The sequence below is a fragment of the Leopardus geoffroyi genome, chromosome D3 (genome assembly GCF_018350155.1).
Source record: "Leopardus geoffroyi isolate Oge1 chromosome D3, O.geoffroyi_Oge1_pat1.0, whole genome shotgun sequence".
Lineage (NCBI taxonomy): Eukaryota > Metazoa > Chordata > Mammalia > Carnivora > Felidae > Leopardus > Leopardus geoffroyi.
In genome coordinates, this window is record NC_059339.1 from 38,852,889 (window position 1) to 38,870,506 (window position 17,618).

General features: G+C 42.6%; 1 protein-coding gene across 1 annotated transcript in view; it reads left to right on the forward strand.

The window, feature by feature from the left end:
• Positions 1-15,138, forward strand: part of AKAIN1 (A-kinase anchor inhibitor 1) — a 54,363-nt gene extending 39,225 nt beyond the window's left edge. Inside the window, exon 2 of the mRNA XM_045457393.1 lies at positions 13,477-15,138. Within this exon, the coding sequence (XP_045313349.1) occupies positions 13,477-13,670 (194 nt within the window). The 3' untranslated portion in view covers positions 13,671-15,138. The remainder of the gene's footprint in view (positions 1-13,476) is intronic.
• Positions 15,139-17,618: the final 2,480 nt, after the last annotated feature.

Below are 17,618 nucleotides of genomic sequence, written 5' to 3' on the forward strand. Positions count from 1 at the left end.
TTAATCACATTCAAATTCATCTAAAAGCATTACTGAATTCATAGCCTCTTTTTTGTCATTGTGTCAAGAGGGGATATGTGAACTATTTTGACATTGCCAAGAAATTATCTTTTGAAGGTTGGGAGCCACTCCTTCGAGGAGAGTAGACAAGAGTTTACTTGATGTCAGAGTGCAATGGTCCTCTGGTGAGCCCTCTGGGGTTCTTCCTGTATACCCATATCCTCCAGGGATGGAGAATTACTTTTGAGAGATTATTTAGTTAAATTCTAGACTTGTGCTTTCTGACTTTTGACTTGTCACAGCTGGGAATTTGATTCCTTCTTTGGCGGAAAATGGTGCCTGTTTGTTTTCTAGGGAGGACAGTGTGAGAGGGTTTTTGGTTTGTTTGTTTGTTTGTTTGTTTTTAAAGATTCCTCTAAACTCATTCAGAGAGCTAACATCCTTCCCTCCCTCCCTCCTTTTCCGTGATGGGTAGGAAGGCAAAGCCTGTGACTAGTTTTGCCTAGGAACTCAGAATCTTTCTTTAGATACCGAAGAGATCTGGTCATTCAGTCAAGCAGTTTTCACCTGAACAAGGACAGGAAACCTCTGGGCCATATCTGCCTGCAGCTGCTCCAGAACCCTTGGGAGCATGAATCTGGGAATGGCCGCGTGAGAGTTTTTGTGGTCAGAAAGTACCACGGGCGTGCCAGTTATCCTCAATGTGTTTGGTGAAATCACCATAGTCATGTCGTCTTGTCTCTTGAGTCAAGGATTTCCCCTGTGCACACACACTTACGCCACACGCACGCACAGGCTATCCAGGAACCAGGGCTCACAGCTGTCTGCCAAAGGAGATCTGTCCTTGGGTCCGCGGCAGTGCTCGGAGTCGCCACCAAGGGGCAGCAGAGGCTGCAGAACTGAGCGAAGGCCCAGCCGGGCAGGTGGTGGCTGGGGAAGCTGAGCCCTGGGGGTGGAGGTATGAGGCTGGGGGCAGCGACCTAGTTCTGAGGGTGGGAAGAGAGCACATGATCCCGCGGGTTCCAAGGTTTGCTTTGCTTTCTGTTCAGGTCTAGTATTGTCACTTTCTTTAAGACAGAGGCTCACATGGTGCTTACCTCCTCTGTCCCCTTAACACCTGACTCCCATATCTCCAGAGTGGCTATCGGGGCGTGCTGTCCCCACCTACTCTCCCTGCCAAGAGCCGGGAGTCTGGGCTGGGTTCGTTTGGTGGCTCCGGGAGGGGAGAATGGGCACTGGGTGACATAGCCGCTCTGGAGAAGTAAGCTGGTTAGGAAGGATGAGGAGACAGGCAATCACTGTCACGGGGTGGCCGGGCCCCATCTCCTCCGTCGCACCTACTGTTGTCTGATATGGCAAATGGACACTTTCTCAGTCCTGTGCAAAGTGCTGTGCATGCCCTAGATCCGGGACACATTCTTCATTTCTCCTTCCTCTGGATTGCCGTTCCTAAATCCTTCCTTGATGGAAATTCTAGAGCTGCCCGTGACTGCAAGAAACTCGGGACTTGGGGAGAAGTTTGATTTCCTTAGTCTTCTGGGGTGAAAGGAGGGAAACCTGTAGCTAACGTTTGCCTTGAAATCTACGTGGTGGTGAGAACAGCCTTTTGGGTCTCTCTAAACTCATAACCCAGTCTTGGTTATTTGTTGTCCACGTGTTCAGAAAATTAAATACTTAAGGCGTTTCACGAACATTTTCCTCCCATTGACTTCCTCAAGCGGAAAGCCTTTTCCATGTCTATGTTTCCTTGACAAAAGCCACTTAGTTTAGTCTAGTCTGATGCAGCAATGTTTTCCTTTATGGTTGTCGCTTTTTGTGTTCGGCTTACGGAATCCTTGCCTACCTACACGCCATAACGATATTCTTTGAGATTTTCTTCTAAACGCTTGATAGTCTTCCAAAGCCTATTTTCTTTTAGGGCAGTTTTAGGTTCTCAGCAAAATTAAGGGGAAGGAGCAGAGATTTCCCATATGCACCCCACCAAAGCCTCCCCCATTATCAATATCCCGGACCACAGTTAGTGCGTTTGTTACAATTGCTGAACCTGGACCAATGCATCATTATCCCCCACGGTTCATAGATTACATTAGGGCTCACTCTTTTTTTTTTTTTCCCAACGTTTTTTATTTATTTTTGGGACAGAGAGAGACAGAGCATGAACGGGGGAGGGGCAGAGAGAGAGGGAGACACAGAATCGGAAACAGGCTCCAGGCTCTGAGCCATCAGCCCAGAGCCCGACGCAGGGCTCGAACTCACGGACCGCAAGATTGTGACCTGGCTGAAGTCGGACGCTCAACCGACTGCGCCACCCAGGCGCCCCATTAGGGCTCACTCTTGATGTCATACATGACTTGGCTTTGGACAAATGTGGAATAACTTGTTTCTGCCATTACGGTGTCACATCGTGTAGCTTCACTGTCCTAAACAGCCTCCGTGCTCCATATTGTTTTACATTTCAAGTACAGATATGAAGTGCACTTGGAACTGATTTTTTTTTACGCATAGTATGAAATAGCCAAAGCTCCTTATTGTTTCCAGGTGAATAACTGCCTGGCTCCACTCCATTGCCCGAAAATACTGTCTTTTCCTCATTGTACTACGGTGTCCTATTTTTCACAAATCAAGTGACCTCAAATATGGAGGGCTGTTCCTGGACTTCTATTTCTATTTCACTGGCCAATTTTTCCATTCCTATATCAGTATCACACTTTCCGAATTACTGTGGATAGCTGGTGTTGAGAGCTGGTAAATGAGACCCTCCCTGTTTGTTGTTCTTTTCCGAACTTACCTTTGTTTGGGCCGACCTACTCAAGTTTGATTTGTAGTTTAGAATTGTCTTTTCCTTTTCAGGCTTTATTGGCACTGTTCCTGATGGCTTTCCTAAAAATAACACATTGCAGCCCAGTAATCAGCTAAATTATGTTCTAAAATAATGAGGTAGCTCTACAAGGTAAAAAGCTTTCTAGGACACTGAGTCAGTGAGTCACATGTCTGTCCTGCCCTCAGAGGCCAGGGAAAGAATTCTCTTTTTTTTCCCAGTGGCCTTTCCAAATTCAGTCTGTATTTCTAGGCCTGCCCCAAACCCTGTCTGTGGCCCAACACCTCCCAGCCTGCCAGGACCTGTAGCACCTGGCCGGCCCATTTTCCTAGGCATTGTCTCTGGTGTCCCCTTTCCCCGCTGGGCACCGGGACACCGAGGCTGCCTTCAGTTCCCCACTGGGCCCCGCTCCACACACGTGGGGGAATTTCCACCTGGGTTTCATCCATCTTCCTGCCTGACATGTTCTTCCCTTCCTGCTCCTGCTACCTTCCTTTCATCGGTGAATACCTTGTTAACTCCAAACTTCCCTTCCCCGGGGCATCCTCCCCTGACCTCAGACTAGATCAGTTTCTCTTACAGTGGGCTCCCTGGGCCCCTTTATGGCACGTACCCCAGTGCAAAATTATAAACCCGTTTGATTGTTTCATCAACCCTTGACTCTTCCAGGATATTGTAAACTCCAGTAAAGCAGGATCCATGACTATTTTGCCCAACATTTTAGTCTCTTATCCCTAATCTAGTGTTTGCCATATAGGAAGTGCTCCATAATTCTTTTAGGAATGAATGCATGCATGAATGGAACGCTTTGGCTTAGTGGCCTCTGTTACTTTCCACAGGACCCTGCATACAGATATTCAATAAATAACTTTATTTCATCATCTTCTTTTTAAAAAAATTTTTTTTAAATGTTCATTTATTTCTGAGACAGAGAGAGACAGAGCACGAGTGGGGGAAGGGCAGAGAGAGAGGAGAGGGAGACACAGAATCGGAAGCAGTCTCCAGGCTCTGAGCTGTCCGCACAGAGCCCGACGCGGGGCTCGGACCCACCAACCGTGAGATCATGACCTGAGTCGAAGTCGGTGGCTCAACTGACTGAGCCCCTATCTCATCATCTTCTATAGGACATTTCAATAAAAAGCTCTGTGTAGTTTATGGCAGTAGCTCGCCACATTACAAAATGACCGGCCTGGCCACTGCAGGCACAGTCAGGGGTGTTTCTTAATGCCCTGTTCTTGATTTAATGTGGGTGATGGTGGAGATAGTGGGGTGTCACTCAAATATGACTTAGAAGTTTCCTGTACCTGCGAATACCTGTCTTGCCTTCTGTATCTCAACGCCAGCTTTTAGAAACTCTAAAATGTTCCTTCTGATTTGCTTGGAGTACCTAGGAAAGCAGCATCCGTTTGGGGGTGTTAGCAGCAAGCCGGAAACCCAGAGGCTGTGACTTTCCATTGCTGGGAAGTCATACAACTTTGGCTTGCTCAGTGGTAAAGCAGGGCAGCCAGGACAACTTTGTTAGCAGTTGGCATAAATGAGTGAGAGCTAACATCTGGTCCTTCATGGAAAATTCCTGTACTTAGAGCTGGAAAATAGACTATCATTCCATTAATAAAGGGACCCGAATTAGTTCTTGTTCTCTGTGTTCCACAAGCTAGTCATTGATGAATGATAATGCTGTCTTTATAGTCTCAAGCAATCGGAGGGGAAGATAAAAAATGTGCCCCATGGTCCCCATCAGGGCACTGTGCGTTTTGGAGAGTGTGGGCAGGCTGTGGTGATGGAGCCCTAGCCTGCCCTGACAGGGACTTCTGTAATTTGCATACTGAGTGAGAAAAGACCAGAGATAGAGACGCTGCTTATGGATACAATGTCTGCCACACTCTCCGGGTGATCGAAGGAACATCACGAATCAGGTTCTGCCTCGAAATGGGAACACTTGACCTTTTCTAAAACACAACCCCACTGGAATATAATAGGGTTAATGTAATAGAGGCCAGTCGCACATAGGTCGTTAGAGAGAAAAAATTGTGAATTTTTACCAGGAGGATCTTCCTCTGGTCATTAGAAGCATGGTTTTAATGGATATAAATACAGATTTAAGACCAATTATTAGCCACTTGCGTCGAGTTCCCGACACCTTCCACTGAGGAGCAGAGGAGGGCTTCTGAGCTCAGTGTCATCTGTGGAAGACTGGTCCTCAGGGAGTGGGCTGGGTGTCACAGGGATGCATGACCATGGGGATGCCTATGTGTGTGTGTGTGTGTGCGGGTGGGTAATGATTTGAGGTGGAAAGACACTGAAGACAAATTTAGTTACATCACATTCTTGACTTGGGTGTATTTATATTGGGCATTTAGAGTTTAAAGCTAATTAAATCGATTCATCATCTTTTGTGAAATACCCGAATGATTTTGTAAATGCTAATTAGGATAGAGGACATTTGCATCGTTTAAAATTAGGCAATTGGCCATGTACAACATGTAGGTGATTCATTAATTTCAAGTAAATGTAATGCATGTAAGTAAATGGCAAGACTCTGAGGATTTCTCTGGTTGGTTCTGCCTTCTGTGGGGTTGTAAGGCACTTTTTCATGCTGCATTTTTATTACGGGTCTCTGCCAGGATGTTCTCAAATGCCACATCCTTTCAAGTGGATTCCATAGATGCACCAGTCAGTTTTTACATCGGATGAAGCCAATTGTGTGAGTGCGGGCTGTGCCCTGGGCACCTTACCCAGGTGGGGGGCCTAGGTGGTTCCTTCCTCCTATGCAGATGTGTTCTCACCACTGATCCAAACTGTGAGGCCACAGCTGATGGGGCCAGAATGAGCCACGGGCATTCGATCAATGGCTGGCCTAGGAGGAGGTGGCCTCGCATGAAAGTCCTTGTTTTCAGGGATAGTGTAGTAGGCTGAGTCTTTCAGTATCTTTCTCAGGAACTTCAACTGAAGATATGTGAAGAATCAGGCAGTTACTGACAGAAGTAGAACTTTAGCTGAAATGCCCTCAGGAAGAAGGCAGTATATAAAATCATGAAGCCCTACAAGTAGTGATGAATAAGCAGAAACAGGGGTAAGTAAATGCCATGAAGTCAGGGAGACTCCAGAGGAAAAGGAGAGCTGTTGGCTGGAAGCAGCTGAGGGAGAGTTGAAACTATCTAATGGCAGAGAATGATCTAGATAGTCCAGTTACTAGAGATATACTGGATGATTCCAATTTCTGAACTGTAATGTGAGACTCAGCCAAAAATTTTCATGATGTCTGGTTAGGACGCGTGTATCCCAATAGTAATCACGCTCCCCAAGAGGCCTCCAAACTTAAGGTAACAGAAGAGTATCTTTCCTTGCACGCCAAAGAGCCTACTACATGGTACACACCTGTGGTTTCCCTAACTCCTTCTTTTCTTTGAATTTTATTGAGATAGAATTGACATAGGTCACTGTAAAGGTTGAAGGTGTACAGGACAATGACTTGACTTCCATGTATTGTGAAGTAATTACCATCCATCATCTCATATAGATGCAAGGAAAGAAAAGAAAAAACTTTTTTCTATTTACTTAATTGTCCTTTAAGTGGAAGTTTGTTCCTTTCAACCCCCTTCCTCCAACACCCCTATCCTCTTTCCCCCACCTCTGGTAACCACAATTCTGATCTTTTCCCTACAAGTTTGGTCTTTCTTCTTCCTTTCTTTCTTTCTTTCTTTCTTTCTTTCTTTCTTTCTTTCTTTCTTTCTTTCTTTTTTCTTTCTCTTTCTTCTTTCTTCCTTTCTTTCTTTCTTTCCCACATTTAAGTGAGATCATACAGTATTTGTCTTTCTCTGTCTAACTTAGTTCACTTAGTACAATGCCCTCACGTCTATGTTGTCACAAATGGCAGGATATTTCTCTTTCATATACTATATATATATCCAGTTCATCTGTTGATGGACACATGTCTTGGCTATTATAAATTCTGCTGCAACGAACATGGGGGTCCAGATATCTTTCAAGATAGTGATTTTGTTTCTTTTGGAGAAATACCCAGAAGTGGAGTTGTTGGATCATAGGATAATTCTATTTTTAGTTTTTTTAAGTTTATTTATTTATTTTGAGAGAGAGAGAGAGAGCAAGCAAGCATGAGTGGGGGAGAGGCAGAGAAAGAGGGATAGAAAATCCCAAGCAGGCTCTGCACTGTGAGAACAGAGCCTTATGTGGGACTCAAACTTTCAAACTGGGAGATCATGACCTCAGCCGAAATAAAAAATCAGACGCTTAACTGACTGAGCCACCCAGCGCCCCCTATTTTCAATATTTGGAGCAACCTTCATACTGTTTTCTATAGTGGGTGCACCAATTTACATTCCCACCAACTGTGCACAGGGGCTCCCTTTTCTCCACATCCTCACCAGCATTGCCTCTTAGCTTTTTGATGCTCACTATTCTAACAGATATGAGGTGATATCTCATTGTATTTTTAATTCCTACTTCCCTAATGATTACTAATGAACACCGTTTCATGTAGCTGTTGACCATTTGTATATCTTCTTTGGAAAAATGTCTATTTTAGGTCCTTTGCCCATTTTAATTAGATTATTTTTTGTTGTTACAGAGTTGTATAAGTTTTTTTTAAATGTATTTTGGATAGTAACTTTTTCAGATATATTATTTGCAAATATTTTCTTCCCTTTTTGTAGAATGCCTTTTTAAAAAAAATGTTTTTCACTTTAAAAATTATATTCAATGTTTATTTATTTTATGAATGAGAGGGAGAGAGCCGGGGAGGGGTAAAGAGAGAGGGAGAGAGAATCCCATGAAGGCTCCACACTGTCAGCACAGAGCCGGATGCAGGGCTTGAACTCATGAACCATGAGATCATGACCTGAGCCCAAATTAAAAGTTGGATGCTTAACTGACTGAGCCACCCAGGCGCCCCTGCCTTTTCATTTATTGATCATTCTTTTTGTTGTGTAGAAGCTTTTTTGTTTGAGGCAGTCCCATTTGTTTTTAATTTTGTTGCTTGTGTTGTAGGTGCCTTATCCCCAAACTTGTTGCCGAGATTCATTCCAAGGAGTTTTTTTCATATTTTCTTTTAGGAGTTTTATGGTTTCAGGTCTTCAAGTCTTGAATCCATTTTGAGTTAATTTTTGTGACTAGTATAAGAGAGTTTCATTTTTACATGTAAGTATCCAATTTCTCCAGCACCATTTATTGAACATACTGGCTTTTCTCCTGAAAAGTATTGAATATTCTTTGCTCCCCTGTCCGATATTAGTTGACCATACATACGTGGGTTTATTTCTTGGCCCGCAATCTGTGCCATTGGTCTGTATGTCTGTTTTGGTGCCAGTACCATACTGTTTTGATCATTGTAGCTTTATAATATAGCTTGAAATCAAGAAGTGTGATGCGTCTTGCTTTTTCTTTCTCAGGATTGTTTTGGCTATTTGGGGTCTTTTGGGTGCTTTATATAATTTTTTTTTTTTTTAATTTTGCTGTTATTGTCTAAGTGCTCTGCATGGCTTCTAGCCTCATTTTTGTTCCCCACTTTTCCCATTCCAGCTAGTTGCCACTTTGTCCCATACTCTTCACTACAGATATTCATGACCCAGAGCAAAGTGGTGATGAGGGCCACGAGGGTCACCAACCTTGCAGGTCACAAAGGGATACTCTAGACACAACACGGCATGGGCTGCCTTTGACTTTTTAATCAATTTATCTTCATAATGGATAGAAGAAGATGTGATGATTTAGCTCAGATATTAGGTTGCAGCTAAATTTAGGGTAGAATCTCTCTCTCTCTCTCTCTCTCTCTCCTATTAAGGAATCAACTTACTCTTATCCTTACATTCCCCCTTCCGCCATCCAAAGACAGAAGAATAGCTGTATAGCAGGGACGTTTTAGAGTTAGCACATATGTAGTTTGGCTAAGAAACTCTTTCCAGGAGCCACCATGAACCTTTTAAACTATTCTGTTTGTCTACACATTTATGCTCTATAGTGATAGTGGACACAGCTGCGTGAGTATCATATTTGACTTGCCATAAATATGTACTCTTCCTCTTCGAATTAGCCTTGGCCACTGCACAGAAGTAACTTCAAAAACCTGTAATTGCCTCTTTGTTTTAGCATTAGAACGTCCCTGAGTTTCGGTATGGCATGTGGCTGCCCAGTTTGCACCTATATTTCCTACCTAGCTTCCCATGTGGCTAGGTGTGGCCGTGTGACTCAGTTTCCCCCAATGACATGTGAGCAGAGTGATGTTTGCAACTTATATGATTACTCTTTTAAAGGACATCATCTTGGGGCACCTGGGTGTCTCAGTCAGTTAAGCGGCTGACTTTGCTCAGGTCATGATCTCTCAGTTCATGGGTTTGAGCCCAGTGTCGGGCTCTGTGCTAACAGCTCGGAGCCTGGAGCTTGCTTTGGATTCTGTGTCTCCTTCTTTCTGCCCCTCCCCACTCATGCTCTCTCTCTCTCTCTCTCTCTCTCTCTCTCTCTCTCTCTTTCAAAAATGAATAAACATTAAAAAAAATTTTTTTAAAGGAAATCATCTTTATCAACCTCCATTTTCTCTTTGGCTATCTTCCAGTCCCAGATGGGATATTGGTTAACCAGCTCTACTCATGCAGATGAGGTCAATATAGTAGGAAACGGCAGAGCAGGAAGATAGAAGGATGTTGACCCCTTAGATAACCTGGTGGAGCAGAGCCGCCTACACATTGGAGTACCTCTGGACTGATGCACGAGAGAGCAATAAATGTCTTTCTTGTGTGAGTTTTCTCGTGCATTTTTGAGTTTCTTTGTTACAAAGGCCGAGTCTATGCCCTAACCAATACACAATGGTGGCCACTAAGTACTCAGGAGCCAGACGGGGGTGCTGAGTAAGTGTCATGTCGCACACATTGTAGCATTTGATGCCTTCTCTGCTTAGTCTGGTGTAGATTTCTCATTTTATTCTGGGTTTTTGTTTGTTTGTTTTGAGGGGAGGGAGGTGAGGATTGTCCTTTGTTTTTTTTTTTTTTTAATTTTTTTTTTCAACGTTTATTTATTTTTGGGACAGAGAGAGACAGAGCATGAACGGGGGAGGGGCAGAGAGAGAGGGAGACACAGAATCGGAAACAGGCTCCAGGCTCTGAGCCATCAGCCCAGAGCCCGACGCAAGGCTCGAACTCACGGACCGTGAGATCGTGACCTGGCTGAAGTCGGACGCTTAACCGACTGCGCCACCCAGGCGCCCCTGTCCCTTTGTTTTGAATAGATTCATCTTACCTTGTTTACTAGACTCTAAATCCCTCAGGAAATAGTGCTAGTGACACAAATGCTGCTGAATAAGTGACAACTATCTGTCTCAAGGGATAAGAGCTGCTTGGTCTTCCGGAATGACTCCGTATTCTCTTCTGTGACATCCTTTTCCTGGGTGTATCAATTCTGTTGTTAATGAATCAATCCTGGTGAACGCCCCCCCCCCCCCCCCCCCCAGTTTTCAGTCCATTTTCATGGCAGCAGCATATGCGAATACAGGAAACATCTGAAATGATGATTTTGAATGAGGAATGATGCCCATTCTATTTATCACTCTAAATATAAGCAGGTGGAATTAAAAATTCTCATGATTGCACTTTAGTCAAATGTTCGATTCATGATCATTCTGCCATGCGTGAGTTAGTAATACATTTGCTGCATAATAAAAGAAAGTTCAAGATAACAGTGATTCGAATAAGATACATATATTTTTTTCTAACGTGAAAGAGGCCTGGAGATGGGCAGCCAAGGGACGATATGTGGCTCTTGGTCATTGGGTTTTCAGGCTCCTTCTAACTTTGCCTTTGCAAATCCCTGAAAATGGTTTCCATTCTGAAGATTCCCTCATGGTTAGCAAAAACCCCTGTGGTGATAGCCAGTGTGTCAGAGTTGCAGGCAGTGGGATGAGGGGAGGGCAAAGGGCCTTTATCTGCCTATTTCCTTTTAAAGACCTTTTTTAGAATTTTTACTAAATGAACTTTCACCCCATTGGTCAGAACTTCGCCATGCCCAGTTACACAGCTGCCCAAATAAAATCAAGGTTTTGTATTGTTTTTAACTAAGGATGAAGGGGAAGCATCAATGATGCTTTATAATTAGAAAATTACTAGCTGCCTTATAATTAGAAAATTCTCACTAACTAGACCAGGGGCTGGCAAACCATGGCCTGTGGGCCAAATCTGGCCTGCAGCCTACTTTTCGTAAGTAACGAGTTATTGATACAAAACCACGTGCGTTCATTTATACATTGTCTAGAGCTGATTTAATGCTACAAAAAGAGCTGAGTAGTAGTCACAGAGATAGTATGGCCTACAAGTCTAAAATATTTCCCATCTGGTCCTATTGAACAAGTTTGCCAACCCCTGTTCTAGAACATGGAGGACAGATTCTGATACATAAATGACCTCATTCCTCGGGAGGCTATTAGAGGAGCAGGGTTGAACCTATTATAGATTCAGTAATAATCTATTCTCCAGCCCCAGTGAAATTAAGTCTACTAGGCATACATTTGGTCGCAAGTAACATAAAACCTGACTAATAGCGGATTCAACACAAAAGCGTTTATTCATCTCACATACGAAGAAGTCCGGAAGTACAAGGTCCAGGGCTGGTGTGGATACTGAATAATGTTTTCAAAACTAGACTCCTTTTCTTCCCTCAGCCGTGGCCAGAATGTTGGCTTTCATCTCCTTGCTTATTGGAAGTTCCCCGTGGTACCTAAAGGCATTATGTCTGCGTCCTGCATAGGAAGAAGGAGTGTCAAAGGCCAAAAGGGGCATGAGTCTGTCCCTTTCCATAAACTTTCCCGCGGGTTCTCATCGGCCACAACTATATTCTCATGACAACTGCCAGCAGCAGAGCATTCTGGGATGGTGAGAACATACATTGGACTCATGAGTGGGGCAAACAAATGGAGATCCTGTTCGAAAGGGAGACAGTAGCAGTATGTCTGTACAGGGCTCCTCACAATTAACTGGGCCACTCTCGCACCTCGTTATGGTCTCATCTTTCTTTCTTTTCTTTTTTTTAAATTTATTTAATTTATTTTATTTTTTTAAATTCCCCATACTTTATTTTATTTATTTATTTATTTTTATTAATTTATTTTTTAAATTTACATCCAAGTTAGCTAGCATATAGTGCAACAGTGATTTCAGGAGTAGATTCCTTAGTGCCCCTTACCCATTGAGCCCATCCCCCCTCCCTTGACCCCTCCTGTAACCCTCTGTTTGTTCTCCATATTTAAGAGTCCTTCTGTTTTGTCCCCTTCCCTGTTTTTATATTATTTTTGCTTCCCTTCCCTTATGTTCATGTGTTTTGTCTCTTAAAGTCCTCATAATACCCTCTAGTTCCATCCACGTAGTTGCAAATGGCAAGATTTCATTCTTTTTGATTGCTGAGTAATACTCCATATTGTGTGTGTGTGTGTGTGTGTGTGTGTGTGTGTGTGTGTGTATACATATATATGTGTGTGTGTGTATATATATATATATATATATATATATATATATATATATATTACATCTTCTTTATCCATTCATCCATTGATGGACATGTGGGCTCTTTCCATACTTTGGCTATTGTTGATAGTGCTGCTATAAACATTGGGGTGCATGTGTCCCTTTGAAACAGCACACCTGTATCCCTTGGATAAATGCCTAGTAGTGCAATTGCTGGGCCCTAGGGTAGTTCTATTTTTAGTTTTTTGAGGAACCTCCATATTGTTTTCCAGAGTGGCTGCACCAGCTTGCATTCCGACCAACAGTGCAACAGAGATCCTCTTTCTCCACATCCTCGCCAACATCTGTTGTCTGAGTTGTTAATGTTAGCCATTCTGACAGGTGTGAGGTCTCATTGGGGTTTTGATTTGTATTTCCATGATGATGAGTGATGTTGAGCATTTTTTTCATGTGTCAGTTGGCCATCTGGATGTCTTCTTTGAAGAAGTGTCTATTTGTGTCTTTCTTTTGCCCATTTCTTCACTGGGTTATTTGGCTTTTGGGTTTTGAGTTTGATAAGTTCTTTATAGATTTTGGATACTAACCCTTTATCTGATACGTCGTTTGCAAATATCTTCTCCTATTCCGTTGGCTGCCTTTCAGTTTGCTGATTGTTTCCTTCACTGTGCAGAGCTTTTTATTTTGATAAGGTCCCAATAGTTCATTTTTGCTTTTGTTTCCCTTGCCTCCAGAGATGTGTTGAGTAAGAAGTTGCTGCGGCCAATGTCAAAGAGGTTTTTGCCTGCTTTCTCCTCGAGGATTTTGATGGCTTCCTGCCTTATGTTTAGGTCTTTCATCCATTTTGAGTTTATTTTTGTGTGTGGTGTAAGAAAGTGGTCCAGGTTCATTCTTGTGCATGTCGCTGTCCAGTGTTCCCAGCACCACTTGCTGAAGAGACTGTCTTTATTCCATTGGCTATTCTTTCCTGCTTTGTCAGAGATTAGTTGCCCATAGGTTTGTGGGTCCATTTCTGGGTTCTCTATTCTGTTCCACTGATCTGAGTGTCTGTTTTTGTGCCAGTACCAGACTGTCTTGATGATTACAGCTTTGTACTACAGCTTGAAGTCCAACGGTCTCACCTTTCCTGCATGCCCCTTCCTATAACAGCTCCTGAAGTTAATTTTGTTCTTTTTACCTCCCTTCCATACTCTTTGCTAGGTGAGAAACCTGGAAATGAGCCTGAAGAGGTGAAGCTGCAGAAAGCCAGCAAACAGATCGTGCAGAATGCCATCCTGCAAGCTGTTCAGCAAGTGTCCCAGGAGAGCCGGCAGAGGGAAGACAGAACCGGTGACAACCAGGGCAACTTCCAGCTGGGCGTGGGGGAATTAACCAAGAAGCACGAAAAGAAGTAACACAGTGGATCTGGCTCTTGTCATATGCCTGGTTACCAGCCTTCCTCTTAGTATAGGATGCGTTGCCAAAACGTTGCCAGTAAAGCAAACCAAAGTGTCGTCAGCACCTAGCAGTAGAATGAATTCGCGCTAGTCCTTGGCTGAGAAGCACTGTTTTGAAAAAGCGCATTAGAAGATTCTGTTTATATTAAGGCAGTGCCTCTGACACATAGCGGGGCCAAATACAACACTGTAATTGCAAAAGTAGTTTTGCAACACAATTTATTTTTAAGGTTCTTTTTTTTCTAAAGATTCTGTCTTGTTTGTTTACTTTCGCCCTTGATGCATCTTTCTGTGAATCTAACCAGCAATCCTTTTTGCTGAAAAGTACTGTGTCCTTTATACTATTTTAAAAAGACATGCTGGAGAAGTGAAGGAATGGAGTTTGTCACCTTCAAATATGGAATTAAAGGCTTCACTGAGTTCAGGTCTCAGATCAAATTGAGCAAAGGCAAATTTTATGGCTTAGTCCCTCAGGTCTTACAAGGCATATATTTATATTACTTTTTAAAAAGGAGGAGTTTAACTTTTCAAGAACTCAGTTTTTTGGTCTCCATTCTCTCAAGTGTTTGATACGGGGTGTTTACCCTCTGTGCAGAAATCCTTGGGAAATACAGATTTCTTTTTCCATGTCAAAATAAGACAAGTGATAGATCTATCTATATGCATGCCTTGCCCATGACTCTGTTTTTTAGCAGCCCTGTGAAGAGCAGCTAGACCCACAGATTCCATGCTGGGGATACACTAGGGTCTGATTATGGGGTGCAGTGTCCTTGGAAGGAGCTGTGGGGCTTTATACATACTATGTTGTCATCGGGCTACACATTTGCAATAGTACCTTCCTAGTGGGAGCCTTTCTTTTCCCCTCCACAGATTAAAATTACATTTTTGAGTTATAAAAATCATGCACAGCAGGAATAAATAACCCTGCAAATGGGAAAAGCATTTTTCAGCTCTCTGAAGCATGACAATACAGTGGGAACAATAAAGTTAACTGTTTTGGGCAATGCAGTATAGAGATCTACGTGTGTATGAAAAAAGCCATCTTCATTGCCATAGTATGACTTCTGCTCCACTCCCATGTGGATAATGCACATCTTTCTGAAGTCATTAGAACCCCATAGTCTGGGTTTCACCATAGTTACTGAGTTGGTGCTACTGAGGACGGAGAGAGAATTTGACATTTAGTAAAAAATCCTTTGGCTTTAGAATATCGATGTCTACATTTAATCATTTTTTTAAAAAGCCAGTATTAGCATATATGGTATGACTGATATTAAGATCTACTTAGAGAATTCCAGTATGCTACACTTTCCAGAATGGATACTATTGATGATAGTAAATGAATGAAAACAACCTCTTATCAACTGTTGGGCTATCTCGTATGATGCACAGATGGAATAAATTCACAGGGAGAATGGATGAGAGGGAGCAGAGGGGGCTAAAATTTAAATGTGATTTATTCATAAATATTTTTTGTGTCATGAACTCATGGAAATTGAAGAAGGAGTTTAAGTTGATCTGAAGTCATATAATTGATATATAATTGTACAGTGTACCTAATGGGAATGAAGGTATTAAGGGAAATTATTCGGAAGGATCTATAATAAAAAAATAAACCCAATGCTTGTAGTTTGCAAGTGATCTGGCACCATGTCTACTGAGATGTCTGGGCATAACCACCCCTGGACCTTGCTGTCATTATCGTGTGGCAGAAACACAGAAATGTATCATCTTTCCTCTCTGGTGTGTCTGTGCTAACCCAGTGGGGATCTTTGAGAACATCTGATTAACCTCACATTCATATGGGACCATGAGGCACCCCAAATTTACCAAACCCCTAGATGTCATGACCCCGAGAGTGCTCCTTCCATGGGCCTTTACTGTAAGTCTGTGGGGTGGTGGTTCCTGAGGCTTGGGCAGAAAAGGACCAGTGGTAAGAAGTGACCCTTTGATCTCAGGAAGTGAAGGTGAGTGGATCCGGAGAGTTGAATGTCTTTCATTATCTTTCTGAGATGGAACATCTACAAGGAGGAACAGAGATATCGATGAATTCTTGGAAGAAGAAAACAAAGTTAAGCAATCCCTGCCCTCAGTAGATCGGTGCCATATTGGCAGAATCCTAAGAAAGCTCAGCCGTAAAAATAAACCCATCTGTCAAACTCTTGCCGATCTCTGTCAGTATAAAGTTACTGGCTTTGAAAGGACCCTATGGATCCTCATGTGGCATAGGATTAAGGTGGGCTTCCACTTGCTTATTGTCATAAACCAGCACACCGCTTTTGGTTTTAGGAATTTTATCTTCTTGGTTTACGACATGATAAAGCATACATGGGCCTCCCAGCTCTGTGTGATCGGACGTTCATCTTTTACTTTGCCTGTCTCTGGAGTTGACCAAAGAGAAAAGTCCTTTTATGTGGCTTTTCTGTATTAATCTATGCAGTGTGAACAGTATAAATAGATACAAAAAAACATACTGCTTCCTGGGCTTTATCTTTATTTTTCTTCTCTTTTTGAGCTGCTTTGTATTCTCGTATGGTGTATTATCTTATTTCAGGTTACAAAAAAATGAATGGACCATTTAAAAATAAACATTGTTATTTATGCCAATCAGGAATGAATATCTATTTTCAAGGTGTTAAGGTCTCTGTGAAAAAAATGTTAAAAAAAGGAAAACTTGAATTTATCCACTGTAACAGCCATTCCAATAAAATACAATAGAGAATAAAGTCTCTGAGAAACCTGGTAACTATTATAACTACTATTGTACCCCAAAAGGTCAAAGACTAAACACTTGAGCAAATTCTTCAGTTCACGTAAGGAGAATGTGGAAACCACAATAATATCTTTTCTCTTGAATGTGAGAAAGTGTTCTGAAATATATTAGTGCACATTCATTCATTTTTCTCATTGCCACAACCTTGCAATACGTTGCATCTGGGAAGATCTCATTCTCCTTTTGCAGATAAAGTCACACTGAGTCTCCGAGAGGTTAGGTATATCCTAAGTGAGGAATAGTAGGTACTGTTGGGCACAGGAGTACATGAACCACTGATCCTGACCACGGGGAGCATATGAATTAGCTAGGGAGCTTAAGAAATATAAATTCGGCAGACATCTATGTTAAGATCAAAGACTAAAATTCCCTTTTAGAATACCTTTCTAGCCAGAAATGTAACAAAAATAATAAAGGGCCCCAAAAATCGTCATCAATAGAAAAAGCTCAATGCCATTAGCATCAAAAAGTGGTGGCTAGGGAAAGAAAAAGGAAACTGCAGAGGGAACAAAATAGACCACCCTAGAGCATGGTGACTTCACTTTACTCCTCAGAGCCACCGTGGTGAGTCCACGGAATCCTGCCCCACTTGAGGAGAGAGACGAATGCCATGGGTGACTTTGTAGTTCGTTGACCATGGTGTAGAGGAAAGGAAGAAAAGGCTACAAGGTAGATCTGAAAAGGAAAGTATGAAGTAAGGGTATTATTCCTAGCCAAGATGTCACTCAAGAATAAAGGCAAGAATAGATCAACAAATCTGTTTTGTTTGTTTGTTTTTAATTTGAGAGAGAGTGAAAGCTCACACGTGAGTTGGGGAGAGGGGCAGAGGGAGAGAAAAAGAGAATCCCAAGCAGGCCCCACACTCCGTATGGAGTCTGACACAGGGCACAATCCCATGACCCTGGGATCAAGAGTCAGATGTTCAACTGACTGAGCCACCCAGGCACCTCTCCAGCCGTCTGTCTTAAAGTTTCCTGGTGCTCAAGCGCCCTTCTTGAAAAAACTGGCCATGAACTTTGTCAAACTAAAAGATAAAATATTAGCAATGTCACTTGACTACAGGAAAGGGTGAGGAGCAGTGCCTTCACTTAAATATCAAGTAAATATTGCACAGTTGTGAAAATCCGGCCATA